Source organism: Syngnathus scovelli, chromosome 7, assembly GCF_024217435.2.
Source record: "Syngnathus scovelli strain Florida chromosome 7, RoL_Ssco_1.2, whole genome shotgun sequence".
In the NCBI taxonomy this organism is placed as follows: Eukaryota; Metazoa; Chordata; class Actinopteri; order Syngnathiformes; family Syngnathidae; genus Syngnathus; species Syngnathus scovelli.
Window position 1 is genome coordinate 2,993,526 of NC_090853.1, and position 21,676 is coordinate 3,015,201.

Sequence of the window (21,676 nt, forward strand, 5' to 3'; positions counted from 1 at the left end):
GCAGAGGGACACGAGTGTGAGCAACTTTGATTAAAAACAAACAATCCCGTGCAGATCTGCTCAAGTCAAACTGGAATTTTAAATTGGTTGAAAAGCGATTGAAAAAAAATCCCAAAATTGGGTAAAAAAAAAAAAGTTGTCCCAAATTTTTGGGGTAACCATAAAAAAATTGGATCAAATGAATAACCCGCAGAACAACCCATTTTGTCTTTTTTTTGTAATTTAATTTGAATATAAATATAGTTCCAAATTACAGATACAATCCTTACTGTCCCACGTGTCTCTTTTAAGACGAGACAATGTCGTGATGATGCAAGCAAACACATCATTGGCATTCACCGGCTTCCTCACACACTTCCTCTCACCCTCGCAAGTCATTTCTTTCGACACCTGCTGCATTGCGCTCACGCAGCGGCCAACGCGACGTGTTAAGTCGCTATCCAGTTTGGGTCGTGACTAGAGTGATCAAAGCAGTCCCAAAGTTTCTGATTTGGCTTCCTCCTCATGAGTCAGACAGGAATGGACTTGAGTATTCTATCGCCGTCCATACTGTGACAAACACGCCGTCTCCATGCCAGCACTGCTTCACGAGCTTCCGGCTGGGGGGTGGGTTGGGGGGGGGGGGGTGATGTGAACACTCTAGCACTCAAACCAGATCAAATTGATGCTTGTTGGATTCATAATGGCCTCCGGTGATGTTCACAAAGGCTTACATGTTGTGAGTTATGAGTCAAGCTGAACTTACTGACAGGAACTCAATTTGACGTCTATAGCCGTCAATGGTACTGAATGAGTCAATTACGACATGATTAACCAGCGTTTCAGAGAGTTCAGAGTTTATTTTTTTTAAAATAACACTTTAAAATGAATGCATCCTTGGATTGTATTAAGATTCGCAACGCATCATCTTTCACAGTCCTAAGAACTCCCATAATAAAAATGCATACATACGCAAAAAAAAAATGGATGAAAATTTGATGTTCTATGTTTGCACTAAACGGCACGGTCGGTGTTTAGCAGCTCCGATGAGGCAACGGAGGCCACGGACGACGGAATCCTCCTCCATCGGTGACGCGGAGTCGTGAGGAACGACGAGTGATGAAGCGGAATACTGATGAGTGGAGCAATATGTGCCAATGCTGACTCCCTCTGAAAATATGGGAGCAGCAAAAAAAAAAATAAGGATCGAAGCTCTGGATGTTTTCATTGGTGGGATGCACGAGTGCGTATTTGCTGGTGATGTTGAGAAATAGTGCCCGGGGGTGAAAAAGTGACGTAGAACATTATTTAATCATGAAACTGAGAAGAGCAATGGTGGAATGCAGCATATCTGTGTGCGAGAACTGCCCGGCGCTACCTTTGATTTCTCAACTGGGTTCAACCGGCCTCATTAGTTCGGGTAGCTGCTCGGCACGTGTCTTTTTTTTTGGGATCCGAAAGAGACGAATCGTGCCAAACCATTTAATGAGTGGATGAAAATTATAGAAATGTTTGACAGCATTGCGGCATCATAGTCCCTTAGTTGGTTCTTATTAAAATATTGATTGGATTTGATTAAAGTGATGCACCTCACATGGAATACGGTAAAAAGTGTAGCAGAATCGTAAGCAGGGTCAGACCGATTAATCGATTTCATATTAGCTTTTAAAAATCGGCTGATTTAATTTTGTGTGTGCCGTCTTTTAAAAGTACAATACAGAATAAAGAATAATATTCAAGGAAAAAAATTGGAAAAAAAATCTGCCGATTTTCCCCCTTTATCCTAGTCAATAATTCAATTTGTAATTCATATATTTAATATTTTAAGTGAATAAAAAAAATCTATTGTATAAGTGGAGCTAAATACCATTTCTTGACCATCACCGTATAATGAAGTGAGAACTTTGTCAGCGTTTGCCCGCCCTCGTTCAGTCCAACTCCTCCACACTGTGAATATCTTACCTTGTTGCTTGCCTTGCTCGTGGCTCCAGGTGAATCATCAGTGACGCGACCACCCGTCTTTTTTTTTTTTTTTTTTTTCCTTTAAATCCTTTTAATATCCTGCTACATGCTCGCATGTTCATCAACGTGGGAACGGACATCTAAAGGACACCACCTGTGAGGAGATGACATGAATGACACGTAAGGAACATTTATTTTTATTTTGTTTGCGTGCCAATGATGAGTTATGGTTGACATGGTAATTAGTAAGGATTTTAGAACTGGGTATGAATTGAAGTGGGTCATTTTTCTTTTACATGGTCCATCATAATTTCCAAAGTCCTTTAATAATTGTGGCTGAATTGGAGCCAAAATATCCCTCAAATTGTTTAAAATGTACTTCTTCATTTAGTATTTATTCTTATTTCATATAAAAAAAACTGATGATGCAATGTTAGTAGTTTTGGGGTCTCCTGTAAAATGAAAAAAAAAATAGTACTTCACTTCTTAAATATTTAATGCAAATATGTTATGCGAAAAAGTTAAATACAACTAACTGTACTTTTTTTTGCTTCACGTTTAATGCATATTATTTTACGTATGAAATAATCTATTTTTTAATGTATGGAATTTGATTAAATTGTGCAAGTGTATCTAATGGGGTGTCTGGAATGAATTGCGGGGATGCTGAAAGTGTGACGAGAGGAGGAAGTGAAGTGTGTGTGTGTGTGTGACAGTAATGATGATTGAATGTCAAAGACTCAAAGATAAAATAAAGAATAGGAAGATTCTTTTTCAAGGGGGTTAAGGTGGCCTTCTATTATTCATTTCCCCAAATAAACAAGTTTGTCACAGCATGACGAAGCGTCATGAATTGCACAACCAATTTAAATCTATTCTTAAAAGGTTCCATTATTTTTTTCCCATTATTGGCAAATGTTTCCCGCTTGGCTTCGATTGAAGTTGCTCATAAAAATGTGGGTGTCATCCCTGTTTATTATTAGCTGTTATTATTTCCTGTCCTGAGACGCCAAAGCGTCTGCCGATGCCATAACGAACATATGAAATCAGCTCGAGCATATTTCAATGTATGACTCACAGCTCAATCACAACGATTTATTCATTTGAGGGCATTTTACTCACTCATGTATCATAACCTAATGAGGATATAAATATCTCAGATTTAAATAAGATTTGAAACACCCCTGAGTGTGAAATTTGCCACAAAAATGAATCAAGTGTGTAAAAATATTCTTGATTACTCCATGATTTTTGAAAAATTGCCACAGCATTAGAAAATAAAAACGCATTAAAAAATAATAATGAAAAAAAAAATATATATATACACATATATACTTAAACATTATGTACAATAAAATACAAAAATATAAAATACGTAAACACACAAACACAATAAAATCCAGTCATACAATTTTGTATGTATGCAATATTCCTTTAAAAATATTTGATAATATAAGAACTGTGCTAATTTCTTCTTTTATTGATTAATTCATGTATAGTCTTTAGAATAGCAGCTGCAGCTAAAACAGGAAACCAGCAAGGCGATTGGATAAAAATAGTTTTAGTTTTAACTTTATTTGTGTGCGTGTGCACCGTGCCCCCTCGGGCTAAAATACCCCCCTCCCCCCCCTTCTTCCGCCTCGTACACACACCCCTGCCAGTTTCCTCGATGACGTAGGAGCCCACGTAAGTGGTGCGCGGAGGTGATGCTTCTGAATGAATGAATGAACGCCCCCCCCCCCCCTCCCCCTCCCCTCCCCTATCGCTAGTACTACAGCATGTCTATAAGAGCTCAGCCGCGGGACAGCCGGGCGCCCAAATTCAGCGGATGACGGTGCCGGCGCATCTCGATATGATGATATCATTTTCGGAAGCGAGGACATTGCATGCGAGCTCACCTCCATCGCACGTGGACATAAAATGGTAAGTCTCTGCATGTTGCATGGATTGATTTGAATATTAATCTGGTGAAAATTGCCAATAATAATAATACTGATCATATTAAAATAACAAATTTTCTTTATCATATATTTCTTTTCCTCCGTTCTATATTATTTTTGCCGTGCGTATCATGTAGAAGCTTTACGGTAGCAGAGAGAAGCTGAAAGTTACTGCAGTGTGAGTCACTTTTGCGCACATGGGCCGTCACAGCTGTGCGCGCGCGTGCATGCGTGCGCGCGCGTGCGGTGGCATGTTTACCGGCCAGCGTGATCACGACTTAGAACTCATTGCTTCCAAAAAAAAAAAAAACTATAATAACGTCATATGGTAGAATTATGTGTACATATCTATTCCTCGACTCTGTCCCTCTCTATTGTATCCCCTTGTTTCCTTTTTTTCATCCTTGGAGGGGGGAGGGAGGGAGGGAGGGGGAGAGTAACATCGTGACGCGTTTGCGATGAAGTCAAGTTTGCGTCACTCCTTGCGCACACGTACGCGTCAGCCAATCGGGTGGCAGCGGAGAGCCTTAAAGAAACAGTGCATCAGCGGCGGCTGCACGACTGACGTTTGCCTGGCTCCCTGCGGCGGGACCACGAAGAGGGAGGGAGGGTGGGCGGATTTGGGAGGGGGTGATGCAAAATCCCCAAGGTAACTCCTGAAGGAAAGTGCAGTGAGCAGAATGACAATGAACGTGGTGGGGGAGACCCACTGAGCTCAATCCGGCACGAGGTATACTGAGAGGCGCTGTCCGTGGTGCTTAACGAACCTCGTTTGAAAATCTAAAATCACACTCACCCCTCCACCATTTTAGAAATGGTCAAATCGTCAAAATAGACTCAACCATCCTCCACATTTAAGAATAACAATTAATTTAGTAACCATCAAAGTACAGACCCTTTCAACTCAACAAAACTGCAACTAAAAAACAGGTGCTGCATTCATGTACCCCTGCTAACTTTTAAAATATTGGGATGGATAAGTTTTGTTCCAGTGATTTAAGATATAAATTAGAAATTAAGAAGAAAAAGTTGAGAAGGAAGAGTAAAACTGCTGGAACAGAGCGTGCAGGTGGTGGAACAGAGAGCGAAGATAGACTGGGGTCATGTTGAGACACCCACACATCTTTTCATTATTCACCTGCCAAATATAATTTGGAATCCCAAATGACGTCATTATTAATAGTCATTAATAATTAATCCACCCCAAATAGAAAGTCATTTCCACTCTAAATCTCACACGTACTGCTTTCAGCACCATGGACAGCGGCCCCGGTCTTTTTACCCATTTGAGAAATAAGAACAAGACTTGACAAGTATCTTGCGGCCCCAGCTGTTGCTCCAGTCCACTCCCCCCGCACACACACACACACACGCACACACACACGTGTCCCACAAAAGAGGAGGGGGAAGAGGAGGAAGGGCCCATGGACAAAAACACATCAGACGAGAGCTCTGACGTCAGTTGAGCTTGCATAAGCCGCCAAAGCCACGCCGCTCCCGGACGTCCATATCCTGTGTGACTCATGGATTATTGGCATCTGAATCAATAAGACGCGAAGGGGAGGGGAAGGCGGGTGTTTGTTGTTATTGTCAAACTGCCTGCCAGCTTCTTGCTTCCAAGCCAAGTTAGCTGCTAGCCAAGTTCTCATCATTGTCCTCTCTCTCTCTCTGTCACCTTGCAGTCAAATGTCATCCTTCCTTTCATTGTGGTCAGTGCATCAACACCTTGGCTCTAGACTGCTTACTGCTAAAAGTCCTTGCCAGTACAGTAACAGTCTACAGTCATGGCTACTGATGCCTGGCGAGAGCTCAGCGGGGGAGGGAGGAGGACGCCCGTCAAGTTTTTTTTTTTTCTTTGCCCGACATCACTGGCGCCACGTCAGCCGCCACGGCGACCAATGGTGTGCTGCGGCAGCCTGCACCTCTCCTCTGTCTCCATGGCAACCGTGGCATTAGATTGTTACTGTAGCAACCGCACCAGTGGTAACAGTCTACAGCCATGGTCGCTAGGCGGCAAAAAGAAACACCACGACGGGGGTGGGAAACAAGGTGGGACTGTCAAGTGGAGGACTTTCGATTTGAAATTCATTTGGCGGTCGAAATGTGTGTTGAAGGAGAGGAGCACAGTAAGTTCATACAAAAGAATTATTGTTAGAAGTAATAAGACCCAACTGATAACATTTTTGACAGTATAAAATTTGCATATGTGATTAATCGGCCAATGCCAAATTTTAGTTCATTTTTTTGATTCATTTGTTTGCACTGATTTTGAATCTGCCCGGTGTTTATTTTTCTAGCACATCAAGTTTTTACAATATAATGTATAATAAAAACATAATCATGTCAAATGTCATATTTAGTAATAATTATAAATTAATGGTTGGGTTCAGCAACAGGTAAAATTTTTTTTTAGAGGTTTAAATTGATGCACGGCAAAATTTGTATTGCGCAAGATTTAAGATAAATTAAAATTGGAAAGAAAATATTTCAAAAACCTAACGGTCTAAAAAAGTTAACAAAAGTAAAATTAGCATCCAAAATAAATTTTGAGTCATATTAATCCACTAATGATTAAAATTAGCTGTTGACCAGTGTTATTCCAAAAAGTGAATAAAATAATCCCTCATATCGCAAAGATACGAGTTACCGCCGATATATTCAATTATTTTTCAATTTCAACACTAACAGCGCATACTAAGCATAACCTTTTAAACATCTTGACAAAGTCAGATCAAATCGGTAAAACTCCACCCAATTCCAATTCTTTTGACGATTAATCGATCGGTCAGGCCCTTACAAATAAACCGCGGCGCGTTTAAGATCTCAACCCGAGCGGTTCTACTGTGTGTATGTGATGAACTGTATGCGCCTTTCAAAACAGAAATAAAAGATTCATGCAAGCATGTGACCTTGCTTCCTTCATTCATGTGACAGCTCAGGGTTATTAGCCTTGCAGTCATAAATTTCAAGCCACTTATTTATGAACTCAGGATGACAGTGATGGCAGCGAAAGGTAAAAATTCACATGTAGTCTACTTTTAGCGTCCCAATTAGTTTTGAACCAGCGGTAATGGGGGAGCGAATTCAGCTCTATTCTTGCAATTATCCAATTACCTTGTTAACGTTGGTGTGTTTTCTAAAGAACTTTTCCCAATTGTTGCCTGGGCGATAAACTTGTTGCTCTCGTGAATCGTACTTTCCAAGAACTGACCTTAATTGGTTGTTGCCGAGTCATGTGAAGAAGGTTGTTACGTGACGGGTATCCGTCCATACATCTACATGGCCTGAGGGTGGAGCCAAAGCCTCTGACGTGATGGTGGCCATCCATCCAGCTCAAGTCTCTGATCTGTGAAAGGAACCACCTGCAGCATCCCGAATACTAATACTCGTCAGACGCTCTATTGGGCACAAATGAAAAATTCTGCTTTCATTGTACATCTGGGAGGTAATGAAAACGTTACACACAACCAAAACGGATCTCTTGGGTGGAAAAATACCAATTTATATTGTATGTTATAAAAAAAACACACAGGAGTGACAGTAAAATAAAAATAAATAAAATAAAAATACATTTGTTAACTTCTGATGATATGGGTACAAAAACAGAGGACTTAAAATTGATCCCTGCGGTACACCACATTATTCAAGGAGCATGTATCTACCGTGACAGCTTTCCAGGATAAAAACTTTTTTTTTAAATTACCATCTTTAGTCTAAAATTTAGATAAAATCTAAATTAAAACTTTAGAATAAGGCTCACCATCCTAGATACTTAATAATAGGAGAAAAAAAAAATCTCAACATTCTCCAAGCCAATCACACAGCGAGCCAAGATCCTCGAGGAGATGAGATGGTGCTCGGCTCTACTTGCAGCAGCAGCTACACGCATCGCTCACCAATGAGTCACATTTCCTCCTCGCTCTCTTACTGGTTTTGTTTCCCCTTCCTTCAGCCCTTTTAACAATGACTCAGAGGACTAATGGAAGTTCTTCTAAATCAGCATTATTTTTCAAAACACTTGTTCCTGGAGCATCAGATGGGATACAGAAAGCAATAATCAGCCTTCTCAAAAGGCATCTCAGTAAAATAATGTATCACAGGAGCTAGTTTCCATGAAATAACATTGTACGGACATCTCGGAAAGGTCAAATTGGGTTCATGGAGAGGAAAATTTAGGACGGTGATGACACCGTGCTGCTTGTCTAAGTGTATGCGTTGTGGCGGTGGGGTGCTTGAGCCCAGCTCCTACGCAGGATTAGTCATCGCTTTATACCACTTATTTGTTTTTCTTCAAAGACTCTTTTTCAAGCTTCATGGACTCGGCAACCTCAACACACACACACACACACACACACACACACACACACACACACACACAGTGGTATTTACTGTTTAGATTTCCCCAGTGGTCTTTGTCGATGAGCCTTAACTCATGAACTAATTGCATTTGGATTTTTTCTAATTTCAACATTTACACAAAGTTGTCGGCCTTTTCTCGGGTTAAGGCAAATTCACACCCTGAAATAATGGTATTAAAATAATCTGAAGTAGAAATCACCAATTTCAGGGGGTCTAGATATTAGTATGCTAGCATTAGCATATGTGCTAACTTAGCCATCAATTGTTCTCGCACTGCACAAAGAAAAATAATAATAATATTGCCAAGGATGCGAAGCAGCTCATAAATCCCCGACAAAGACGTACGGTATCTTCTTAGCATTCCATGACTAGCTGTCATTATAATTGTCACAACAAAATCAAGCAGCCTACTCGGCATCGATTGTTCTCCCTCATAGACTTTCTCAGTTTGTCAGCCACCTACGAAACGTCTTGACAGTTCACACGCAACACAATGAGTGACTTTAAATGTAATTAAGAAAGTGAAGGGGCAGAGTATTGTTGACAAAAACAATTTACTTCTACATTTCCTGCCAAAGAGATGCTAAACATGCACTGCTTTAATTTTTTTTAATTTTTGTGACAGTGAAAAAGTCAGGGAAATTGTAAAGGATGATTGTGCCGAACCACAAGGCCATTCCTGAGAAGAGGTGACTCACATTATTGAAAATAAACTGTGCAAACAGTGACATCTAACGGTCACATATGGTATTGCAGTTTAGCACAGATATTTCTAATCGTGATTTTCTGTAGGCTGCTGTCTTAAGCTCCGTCTTGATCAGTCAAGGGGAAAAAAAGTGTAAGAAAGATGTCAGTTTGAAAAAATATTTGAAAGAAATAAAATATTATTTTACTTTTATTTTTTACTTTTTGTGAGTAACATGGTGGTCAAAGCCTGCACAATTGTCTGACGGTAATAAAATCCATAAATTATTTTGTTTTAGGAAATTGTTATTTTAAAGAAACGCTGTAACTGTAATTGTCAAATGTTCCTGCAGTCTCTTGATGCAAAAAAAAATAAAAAAATAAAAAAGCCAACACAAAGGTTTCAGCAAGACCGATGATTTCTTCTTTGCTGCTGTGCATCTAACCATATGCTCAACGTGAGACACAAGTTGAGGAGGATCGACGTGTTGCCAAGGAGACGCCGTGGTGGGAAAAGTGTAGGAATTTTTTTGGGGGCATTAAAACCCAATCCCACCCACGAGGGAAGAAAAAAGGGGGTGGGGGGGGGGGGCAAGAGAGGTGGGGGGATCTCAGGTTGTGTGGAGGACAATTTTCCTGCAGCAAAATTTGTATGTTTTTCTTTTTCTTACATATTTATTTATTGACAGAATCCTCCATCCATAAATAATGAGGATGGAAAGAGTCGTGACTGGCAGATATTCTTGCTCCATCTTACATTTGGTGGAAGAAAAAAAAAAACAGCTGCTAAAAACTCCAACAGAAATATATATATATTTTTCATTTATTGTATTAGAAAATTCCCATAAACATTCTACAGAGAGCTCTGTTAAATAAAAAAAGAGCTCCATCTTATAGAGCAGATGCCACAAAGGGACCCAAGTTAAATCAAGGTCACAAGGGTCAACCAAAGTCACTCTGGGTCATTTCTTTTTTTTTTCAACTTTACATTTGCATCCTATATAAGTAAAAACACCCGTCCGCTTCTCCGAGGGAATATGACTCATACATGAGCACGTAGAAGCTTTTATCTCAAGTATAACGTAATTTGCTGTAAGAAATGAGAGATTTTTTTTTTTTTTTTGTGGCATGTTGGTTGGATTAAGTGTATACAGACTTTGTTCCAGTCCAAGTCTTTCAACGTGTCCCTTTTGTCATTCCGCCTGGCAACTGCAGGGGGCGCACTGCGGCCGTGTACACTGTTTGTTGGCGTTCTGCAGGGAAGCAGCTGGAGTGCGTGCCTGAGATAATAAATCAGACCAAATCAAGACGGAATAGCAGTTTTCACAAACAAAAGAAGAGATTTGGAATTCAAGGTTATGCCGCAGGCGTCACTAGGTGTCAGTATGGCCACGCGTGTTTGAAGATGGCCTCACCTGGGCGCGAGGGGGGCGAGGCGGCTGGTTGGACGGGTGGTTTGGGGTCCACGGCCCCAGGCTCTGATTGGAATAGAAGTCCATGGGGTAGACCTCCTTCCAGGCTGTCTCCTGGAGGGCCACGGCTGCCTGAGGGAAAGATGGCAAGAGTAGATATCACTCAGGGAGGCAAGAGATTTGGATTTCTGCTCTTCCTCTCCAGCAAAAGAGAATTTTTAAGAGTGTTTTCATGTGCGGGTAAGCAGAAAGATTGACACTACAGAGGAGACAGGTGTCAAAATAGTCAGCTTGGCGCAGGTGAGATGGTCACTGTTCGCTGTCTGCAGCAGCACGGCGAAGACAAGACAGCACACTGGAGGAGAAGTGTTGCTCTTTTTTTTTTTTTTTACTGTCGACACTTTGTTGACAAAAATAGAGGAAAATTCATTCCAATTTTACTCGTGAACATTGTTGAGCATTTAAAACAACCACATAGATTTTGCCTTATGAAAATCTCCTTAGCGTAATGTTTGCAAACAATCCAAAACATCAATGGTGAAGCAACACTTGTTGACAGACAATATAAGAATATTCTTGATCCTCTGCAATGAACTGAATCACAGAAGTACTATTCATCCTAGTTTGTGTCTGCCTGACTGTAAAATGCTGCCTCCTGGTGGCCAATTTAGGCACAACAGAAGGAGCAGTACAATGAAATGGATTGGCGCATAAAATGACTCAACGTGAAAAAATATTTGAGATTTGAATGTCTGATGCTTGTCTGTGTTGTTTTTTTACACATAATATATATAATAATATTCCCCTGTCTCCCAAAATGTGATGGACGCGATTGTCATTGGACAGCGTCAAAACGAAGATGAACAATCCCGCACAGAGCTAAGTGTGAGTCTTTTGGCCTCGACAAATGTCTTCTCTCTATCAGTTGCCATTTTCATGTCAAAGCGGGAGCGCTTGATTGAATTTGAATGACACCAAGGTCACTTTTCTACTTTATATGAAGATGAATCGCGACCGATTCAAATCGGTTCAAATGAAGGTGATGGGAACAAACTGTAAAGGTGAATATTTCCCCATCTCATGTTTTTGGTCCATACTTCTTCTGTCCTTATTTTGGCGGCCCGCCTCGCCATCCTCTCCGCGCATGCTAGCTTGCGCCGCTAATCCCCACTCCGACAAGAGAGCCGAGTGCGTCTTATTGACTATAAATATAACATGAGAGGCCCTGAAAATAAGCATCCCCTCTTCCCCGAGCTCACTCTCGACTTCTTCCCCTCCCGCCGCTGTCATCGTCTCTCTAAATGCCACAGCACACGTAAAAGCACTCACTAGCGAGAGACCATGTGGGGATTCGTTCCTTATGCAAGTGCAGCCCGAATGATTTGAATGCAGATGCTACAAGAAGAAAAAAAAAGCGTCAAGGGAGAGTAAAGCGGACTCCCACATAAAAAAGGGGCTGGTGTGGAAAAACATTGTGGCGTATAATCAGAAGAAAAACAATAAGCATTTCTTATTCAAGGCAGCCAGTCCCCTTGGAGACAATTCACAAGGATGTCGGAATTAATAGCTCACATTAGCAAACCGCTGCCGCAGAAACCAAACTCATCACAATGCAGTTTCATTTTTTTTTAGGTGGGGTTGGGTTCTCTAATAGAGCAGCAGCAAGCTTTGAAATGGATCTCGTTGAGGACCTCTCACTCTCCCTGACAGCAAGGAGGGGCGGATGTGCGAGCCGGCAGCCTGTAGGTGGAGCTGCTCGGCCGCTCGCTCGCCACCGTTAGGCCCCCTCTGAACAAATTTGCCGCCATTTAAAAACACTTTTGGCACCCTTAGCGACGTAGGCGCTATAATGGTACAACTAGGCATCCGTCAGCGGCGCCGCGCGACCTCTGTGGGCGTTTAAAGAGCCGCGGGTGGGCGGGGCGCGAAAAGTGGACGGCAAGAGTGAGTGGGTCATTTACCTCATAGGGAGACAGGAGCGGTTTGGAAAAGGCCGAACCCCAATCGATGGACAGGCGCGGACAAGCGATCTGCACCCACCTGCAGGAGAGACGACAAAAATTCCCACAAATCAACCCAATAGAACTTCACAAAGTATTTGGACCATGATTTTCTCACAATGGATTTGGTTAAAACCCAATGAAGTGATGGAAGTATTGTCTTTCAGCTCCAAGCGTTCTTCTTCTTTAGCTTAATGCTAACACTCAATGGAATGCATCATTGAGCGGCTAGCAAAAACTAGCATTCGATTTCTTCTCCTCTTCATCTTCATGTAAAAATGTTCCCATGCTGGCTGAAATGGCAATTCAAGCGTTTCACAACCCTTTCGCAAGTTTGCCAAGATGCGATTAGGGAGGCGGGATGCTCTCACACGTAGGAGCCGCGCAGCTTTCTGCCTCTCCACCTGATCTCAGGCATCTGTTGGCGAGATGTGTTCTGATTGGCAAGCAGTGGCGCTTACACGGCGTGACTGCAAAAGCAGTTTGGGGATGAGTGATACTGCAAAAGGGGGGAAGGTCGGGGGCATTTGGGGACAAGAGCAACAAAATAAGGAGGAGAGGTAAGGTGAGTGTGAATTAAAAAAAAATGGAGAGAAAGAAGCAGCATTCAGGTCTCCATGGAGGTAGCCTACATAGCTGGCAGACAGAGCAGAGGGAGGGAGGGAGGGAAGGAGGATGCTGGGTGGGGTCTGTGTATGAAAGAGATGAGGAAGACACAGATAGCGAAGGGAGGAAGAGCAATAAAGATGGAGCAGATGGAGAGCAGGGCGCTGGGGCACAAAAGGCAAGGAGAGATTGTCTGCGAGAGAAGAGTGTTTACTCTTGAAAATGCATGAGGAGGGGAGGGGGAGGGGGGGATCAGCTGGAGGAAAGCCATGGTGCAGGTTAGCTTAGTCAGATCAATCCCATCTGCGACGTGGTTGCCCACCTCTGATTGTAATGAAAGATGAGGAGGAACGTGTAAAGGCTAAGGAGGTCCGGCGAGATGTTAAAGCGCAAGTCGAAATTGCCCAACTTTGCCAAAGTTTGCACGGTTGACACCCGCCTGAGGGTTTTCTCATTCTCACCCGCCCAAACCTTTCCAAATGTTTCGTTTTTTCCATCCCTCGTAATTTGAGAGCCTGCTGAGTCACACGAAGGCTTGCTTGCAACAACCTCCTCGCGTGCGCCCGCCGTGGGTGCGTGACAAAGCGAGCTGTCTCAGAGGCAACTCGCTTGTATTCATTTTGTTTCTGCGGGCCTTTCTGACCCGCCGCCCCTGACGCAATTAGGCTTTGGACATTCGCGAGAGGTTAGGCGCTGAAAAAAAAAAAACAGCTGTTTAATTGGCCCGTTGTCAAAAACTCCAATGGAAAAGAGATTAAACGCAGCAATGCGTTTTGGCGCTATGGCGGCGGTCTCGTCGAGATAAGCGCGTGCGGCGAGCAGATATGTGTACAATCGTACAAAGCCTGCTCGGGGATCAGCTAATTACACACTTAAGAGAATATGATAATGGCGGCTCTTTTTTAGATGACTATGTGGGTGTCTAAAGACAGAGAAAGCCTGCAAAGGGGCTCCGTGGAAAATTCTCCCTCGTGCTTCGGCGCCTCCCACAATATAAAGCGACGGATTGGGCACACCGCGAGACGCCAGCCCGGCCTTGTTGCGTCTATTGTAGCTCACGCAGAAGCTCTCATAGGGAACGACGGGAGGGAGGTGGCAGGAAAAAAAAAAAAAAAAGAGGCCGAACAATTTCCAGCTGAGTGGATCAGATAAGCTAAAAATAAACACAAGCGATGATGAATTACGAATGCAATTATGAGCTGTCGCTGGCTTTTGGAAAAGATGGCTACCCAGGTCTGATGTGTAAAAAGAGCACGGGAGCGATGAAACACTCGGGTTCACATTTCGTCCTCTGGAAACTTTTTTTTTTAATTTTGATTGTAAAAGCTAAGACCGCGTCGTTTATCACGCCGAGCTCATCAGCAGTTTCGCCGACGTGAGTCAACAGCTTCAGTTTGCACGGCACAAAGGAATTGGTGTTTATTTAGGTAATCCTTTGCGACTCGACAAATACACGGCGAGTTACATACAAATCGCTCCTGATACGCTTTGCACGTCTGCTGATGAAAGCAGACAACGTGTCACCGATGCCGCGACGGTAAAAGCGGACTAACTCGCCGTGACTGCCAATTATTTTCATGAAGACATAGCCTTGCTTGTTATCTTCTTGTTACAGAGAGCAATTTATGAAGATGCCCACCGAGCTTTGGACTGCACGCATCAATTGTAGCAGGATGCGCAATTGCTCTTGGAAGATGCCATCCGTCTGAAGATTGTTTCTCGTTGCATCGCTGATTGACAAATGGTCCCCCCCCGCCTCGTCACTTGAGAGGACCGGCTTGCGATTGGAGCGCCGTATGGCGGCGGGTGACTCGCTTCACAATAAGCGGCAGTGTGGCAGGTAAATATTCTTGGAATAAAATGAGGCTTCAAGCTGTTCACGTTGTCAGAATTGAACAATAGATAAACAGAATTACACTTTTACACATACAATGGGGGCTGATCACCATCTGTGTGGTGTTGCAAAGTTTCAAGCAACAGGTTATCGGAACACAAAAGGTGCCGCAGCACATGTAGACAGATAATAGAAGAGTATTCAGAGGCATGCATTCTTTATCCTCTGTGAAGAACGACCACTAACTCGGCCATACTGAGAAGACGAGAAAAGAGGCGACAGAAGTGTTTGTATGTCGCCACCGGGTGGCCAAGGATATCATTATCATTCTAATTAGCATTACAAAATAAATAAATAAATAAAAAATAATTATAAAATAAATAAATAAATACATTTTTGGAGGTTGGTTTTTTGTTTTGGGCAGGGGTTGGCTGGAATGGATTAATTGCATTTCTATTGACAGAAGTGTTTGTATGTCGCCACCAGGTGGCCAAGGATATCATTATCATTCTATTTATATTAATATTAGCATTATAAAACAAATAAATAAAATAATTATAAAATAAATACATGAATAAATAAATAAATACATTTTTGGAGGTTGTTTTTTGGGCAGGGGAGGCTGGAATGGATTAATGGCATTTCTATTGACAGAAGTGTTTGTATGTCGCCACCAGGTGGCCAAGGATATCATCATCATTCTATTTATATTAATATTAGCATTATAAAACAAATAAATAAAATAATTATAAAATAAATAAATGAATAAATAAATTAATACATTTTTGGAGGTTGGTTTTTTTTGGGCAGGGGAGGCTGGAATGGATTAATGGGATTTCTATTGACTTGAATAGGTAAAGATAATTTGAGATGTGAACAAATTCGATTCAGATCTCAAGGCGCACTGTGTACTTAGGTAGGCCTATTTTTTTGTTGGTGTTTGTTTGTATTTTCTTAAACAAAGTTTCCCAAACTCATTTTTCATAAGTGGGGGGGGGGGGGGGGGGGAAACCTGACCAGAAAATAAAAGGAACATATTACGGCCACAAAAGGAACACTTGTGACCTTTTCAAAGAGAGTACATTAAATCCCCCACGCATCCATTGTGGCAGCCAAACAAAAGGGGAAAAGGCCACAAGGATGCTTTTATTTGCAAGCCTTAAGCAAACAACACACAGCAAGTTAATATCCATTGTCGTCGCCCAAACTAATTTAAAAAAAATGGAATATCACAAAAGTGCGCTCGCTCGTCACAATCACACGCTCATCATGAAAATGGAACCGAATCGTCAAACTCAATTATTGGGAACATTTTAACTCATGTGACCTACTTTTTTTTTTTTTTTTTTTTTTAAATCATATTAGTGTGTGTGTGCGCATGTCATTACTCACGCGTCAACATCGGGCAGCAGATCCAACTTGCTGGGGAAAATCTCAGACAGGAGAACTCTGGAAAAGCTCCTGCCCACCGACTCCAGCTTTGATTCCAAGTGCTCGAGAGAAAACACAAGTAGAAGTTTGCTGAATTTATAATTCTTGTCTCAAAGCGTGATTTGCTTGAGGGTTAAGTTATGCTCAAATTGAATTCCTCCAATATTAAAAGTCACATTTTTGTCTCGTCCAAGGTGAGCAATCAATTGACTGCCGAATAGTTGATTTTTTTTTTTTCTCTCCAGACTGTACTTCAAGCGTTATCTGGCACTCCACTATTTAATCTTCAGATCAATAAGGCAGAGAAGTTCAGCCCTTAGTAAATCCCGCTTCAATCCTTCCCCTCCTCCTTCATGCTAAAATATAACCTCTCTCTTTCTCGCCATATGTCTTTGAATGTATATTTTACCGATGACATTGAGATGCGCCTCACGTAGTGGATTAGCATACGTGCTAATGCGTATCATACGTTAGCTGCCGAGCGGGGGTCTTGGGGTATCTCAACCATGAAGGTTGCAGGTACCGTCAAGCCCTGCAAAGTTTGATAATGCTCGTGTGGGTTTAAAGTCGGGCTGGGCTGTTGGAGCGGCAACGTGCGGGGTGAGAAATTTCGATAACGATGATAATGTATCGACGGCGGATCTACACAAATCGGAATATGCACATAATATTATATATTTTATTATATATATATATTTTATTTTATTATATATATTTTATTTTATTATATATGTATATTTTTTTATCATTCTTATTTTAAATCTGCGACCCAGTAATGATTTTTATCATTCTTATTATTTGGCTTGTGCTCCACCTTGCTTCAAAACAACATTTGCTTTCCCAGAGATGATTTCTAGCGCCGGGACCTCGTGTTACTAAAAATGTCAAAGTGAAATACAAACTATTGCACAACAGGCCTCGGGACACAAACAAAACACACACACAGACTCACCTCCAGAACTTTTGGATTTCCCTGCCGGCCCAGCGTGCCCAAAATGAGCCCCCACCTTTGGGCCGAGCGAGCCTTGCGGATGGCGTCCAGCCTCAAGGCCCGCATGGCCTCGTGGTCGTAGTGCTCCCTGGAGAAGATTTTACTGTAGGGGTCGTATCTGCACGTAGGAAAAAAAAAATAACATCGACGATCTGAGCGGCGATTGTTCGGGTAACTTTCCCAATGCAAGACGAGATTAAAAATGCAATCATGGAAACATATCAGGTATGACAGGAGTTGGTGTAAACTGGAGCTACTTCAGAGTATCTAATCTGCTTTGGTAGATAGCAGGCCGTCGCTTGAGATTAAAATCTTGTTTGTGATGGAGAGCGCCGAGCTGCGCGGCCGTGCGTTTACCTAGAACACAATTTCACTTTGCATATAAACAAACCATCTTCTAAACTGCATTTTATCCTCGCCGAGTCTTATCAGGACACAGAAAAAAAATAAAATAAAATCACAGTTTTGATTGATAATGTCAGATATTAATGTATCGATACTGTTACTGCTTTTGTATTTTGATAATCAAAGGCAAAATTTATGACATTCAACAAATAAAATTAATGAATCGACAACTAATCGAGTATCGAATCATTCAACAATTATTTTAGTAATCGAGTAATTTTTTTCACAAAACAATACAAAATAAGCAATAATAGTCGATTAATAAATTCTGAAATATACTAATTTAAAATAAAATGATTTTTACGATAATATATTCGATATTGACAGCCCTACTAACAACAATAAATTATTCTTTCATGATGGATGGATATTTCTCATACCTATAGGCAGGAATATCTGGATTTGCAATCATGATGGACTCCAGATGAAATCGTCCATCTCCCAGATAGCTAAAGGAACCAAAAGAATGAATCAGGAGAAATGTAAATTCAAAAATCAGTTTCAACCTTTTGCCATCAATCTTTCCCCGCAGGCCACCTTGTAATCAACGACTCAGGACCAAGTGGGCCCGGCGCCCCGAGGCCGAAGCAAAGGATCAGCCTAGCTCGGCTGTCCGGGCAACATGACCCCCACCGATCGGAACTTGCTGTTTACAGCGATCGCGAGGCCTTTCAATTAACCTTTGGCCTTCGACTGGGGATTCGGCGGACTCCGAGCGTGGGCGGTTTGTACAAACAGAAAGAACAGCCAGGCATGCAAGTGCCTGAAAACACCAGGCAAGGCAGATCTATTTTTAGATCACAATTCTCTCCAGAGAGACAAGGAACTGCATCACGCAGCATATAGCAATAGAAATTAAATCTAAAAAAATTATAATTAAAAATAAACCTAGGAAAAAAAAATGCTAATTACATGGGAAGGGGTGAGGGGGTTGCTAACTCAAGCGCTTTTCTTCCACATGCTGAGATGGTTTTCAGTTATTGCCTCCCCGGAGAGCCAAGCCGGTCCACTCTGTCTGTGGATTGACATTTATTAGTCCACTCGGCACATTGTCGAGCCCTAAAAAAAACATTGTTGGTAGAATTTGTGGGTGCAGAGTGCAAAGAGGCTTTGGAGAGAGATTGAAGACATTCTCGCCCTGAGAGAGGACATTGCCTGAGGTGGCAACTCCCTCCAGTTGTGATGTGCCACAGAGGAGAGGCGCTGGAAAAAGGCGCCATGCAACTTTTTGAACAAAAAATCAACAGCTTGGAAACACCTTCTCAGACTAGTCTCTCCTAGATTTAAGACTTTTTCTAATTAGCTGTGTTGATCTCAAAATGACAAAACAGCACCATCTACAGGGATCTGTGTGTCATTACAGTAGTTGGACAGACAAGCTAAACAAAACTCTCTTCCTCTTGGAAGTTCAATTAAAATAAGGCGTAAACACTGGACAGTCCACACTGAGGACAATTTTACCCCCCCTCTCATGATTGCATCCAGTCTCGGGAGGGTGTGCAAATTAGCTCACCGATTGCCCAACGTTAATCGCTGCCAGGAAAGAGCTGTTGATGCTTAGCTGTGTACTCTACCTGCACACACACCGCCAAGATTTGATAGCTTTTCGAGTATGTGTGTGTTGTTAAAAGCACACACTAAGAGCTCTCTATGCATGCGTTACATCACACCAAACGATTGATTGTAAAAATGCACTCTGGCGGTCTCTCTATTCCAGCGCTTGAAAAGATCCAAGGACCCGGCGTGATAATAGCGTGAACAATAAGCTAGCTACACTTTTGTGACAGACTCGGGTGGAGGAGGCTGCTTTTGCTAAAACCCCGTCGATCACAGCCGCCCGCCGCCATTAATAATGTATTCTTCTTATTAAGTGTGCTTTTAGTATAAGGTTGTTGCATTATGCAACGCCGCCATCTTTGCATTTGCATATTGAGCTATTAGAAGTGGATGTCGTCGATTTATCAATTATAAATACAGCGCATGGTAGAATAACAAATCGAGGATGTGAAAATGTTAAAATGCAATTATTACCTAAATGAATACACGGTATTTAATCAATTTCAAGTTCTTTCAATGCGGGTAAGCAATTTGAGTCCACGTGACTAATTGGCTCAAATTAAACACGACGGTAATGTTAAAAGAGTTTCGTGGATTTGTCGAGTTATTTTTCTGACATGGCCGATGTCAACATGTTAATTGTATTCGGGAAAACATGAAGAGATAAATACAGCTCCTCGATGGAGGTGGAAACAAAATATGTTGTCACGGTAATTATGCAGCTTTAGATGCACTCTGCCGTGTGTTGTTGTTTTTTTTTTTTTTTTCCGAGCTATGCAGGTGAGCAGAAACAGAGCAACGCAGCGGGAACGCCGGAGACAGCAGAGCGTAGCGAATCTCAGACAAACCAATCGATTCTCCGCCTCATCACAGGCCGACGCACATCAAAGCAAAGGCACGTTGGATTAGTAGGTGAAGAGCCACAACCCTTTCGCTTTTTCTTTTTCCATCAAACATACGTGGGAGAGCGCATACTCACACAAACACCTTTGTAGCCCCCCCCCTCCCCCCCTCCCCTAAGGGGCCTATCTTACGCATATAGAGTCGAGCTTGGCCTTGTCCCGTCGGTATAATCTCGTACTCTGGGAGGCTTCAAAATCACACGGGCCAACAAGGTGCAAATGATACGCCTCCGCGTTATTTCATCCGGGAAATGACCTATGATAATATTTTCCAGCACTCTAGTTGAAGTTTACTGTCAAACTAAATACAGAATACAAGCAATTATATATTGTGTGCTTAAAAACAAGCGTGTGGCCTTTAGTCCATTAGCTTGAGGCTAATTCTAACAATGATTAGCATTTATGCGCAGCGGATATTTGAACACAAATGATGCAGCAACGCATGTAGACAAACAATATGGTGTAAAATATCGTGTTTTTTATCCTCTGAGACTCGCAGCCCGCAAAAAAAAAAGTCAAGACGGGAAATAAGGTTAGATATCATTGTCCCCTCAAAGCAAAAAATATATATATATATGTGGGAGGGGAAAAAAAAAATGAATAATGTCATGTCATAAGTCTCCTTGTAGTCGTTGAAGGTAATTTATGACTAGGAATAAAAAAAATAATAATTGAAAAGTTGATGTGGGTGTATGAGAGCGCTTGTCTGCCACGATTGCAGCGAGCGGAGTGATGTTATTTTTAGCTTCGCCTGCTTCTGGCCGCCTGTAAAATAAAATAGGCAGCCAGTCATATCTACTTGTCACACTGTGATGTCACAGCCATTATTGGTCGAGTAAAAAAAAAAGGGCCACGGACATGGCGGTCGGTGTTAATAAGAGAAACGTGGAGGAGGAATGCTCACATGATGGCATTGACGTCACGGTCCAAGCCAGGAGAGGTGCAGCCTAAAATCTCTCCGGGTGACAGAGGTCGACACTGTGGCACCAGCACGTCGTACTCGGGCTTGAGGGCTGCGCTCACAGCCTGTGGGGGAAAAAAAAAAGATAACTGTTGCCGTGACGACGCTTGCCGATCACTTTTTCCATTAGCGTGCGCGTTCCATTAATGCTATGCTCGCTTTTCACGCTGACATATTCATCAAGTCGTTTCACTCAGACATTTTTCATATTTCTTTGCACACGCCGGCGGGCTTTTATCATTGTTCATCGACCCCCCCCCTCCCCCTCCACGATTGCACACATATTTTGTCATGTTTTTGTAGCTCCGCCCACAAATCTTTTCTTCTTTCTATTCCATACAAGAGAGAAGGGAAAGAGTGAAGCCTAAAGCAGGCAAAGTGGGAGATTTATGCAAATTATATGTCGAGATTAAACTCCAGCAGAAAGTCGGCGAAAGAGGTCAGAAAAGATTACACCGGAGACGTGATCCCGAAAGTCATCGTCTCTCGGTCGTTAACGACTTCTTCTCCGTCACAGGATTGCCGAGTTGATTCGAAAGCGCCGGGTTGTGTCATGGAGTAAATCCGACTGTACATGGGATGAGAGCGGCCGAGAAGAAATTAGCCTCAGCGCGCGGAGGATGACGGATGAATTGAACGATTAAAAGCTAATT

The 21,676-nt window shown here is 42.2% G+C and overlaps 1 protein-coding gene across 4 annotated transcripts in view; it reads right to left on the reverse strand.

Annotated features, from left to right (window-relative positions):
* Nucleotides 1-9,731: 9,731 nt before the first annotated feature.
* Nucleotides 9,732-21,676, reverse strand: part of dph1 (diphthamide biosynthesis 1) — a 105,056-nt gene continuing 93,111 nt past the window's right edge. For all 4 annotated transcript variants that reach the window (XM_049725297.2, XM_049725295.2, XM_068651268.1 and 1 more), the window contains 7 exons: nt 20,967-21,088; nt 17,984-18,052; nt 17,160-17,316; nt 16,169-16,269; nt 12,298-12,376; nt 10,340-10,468; nt 9,732-10,204 (listed from right to left, as the gene is read on the reverse strand). In XM_049725297.2, the coding sequence (XP_049581254.1) occupies nt 10,118-10,204; nt 10,340-10,468; nt 12,298-12,376; nt 16,169-16,269; nt 17,160-17,316; nt 17,984-18,052; nt 20,967-21,088 (744 nt within the window). In that variant the 3' untranslated portion in view covers nt 9,732-10,117. The remainder of the gene's footprint in view (nt 10,205-10,339; nt 10,469-12,297; nt 12,377-16,168; nt 16,270-17,159; nt 17,317-17,983; nt 18,053-20,966; nt 21,089-21,676) is intronic.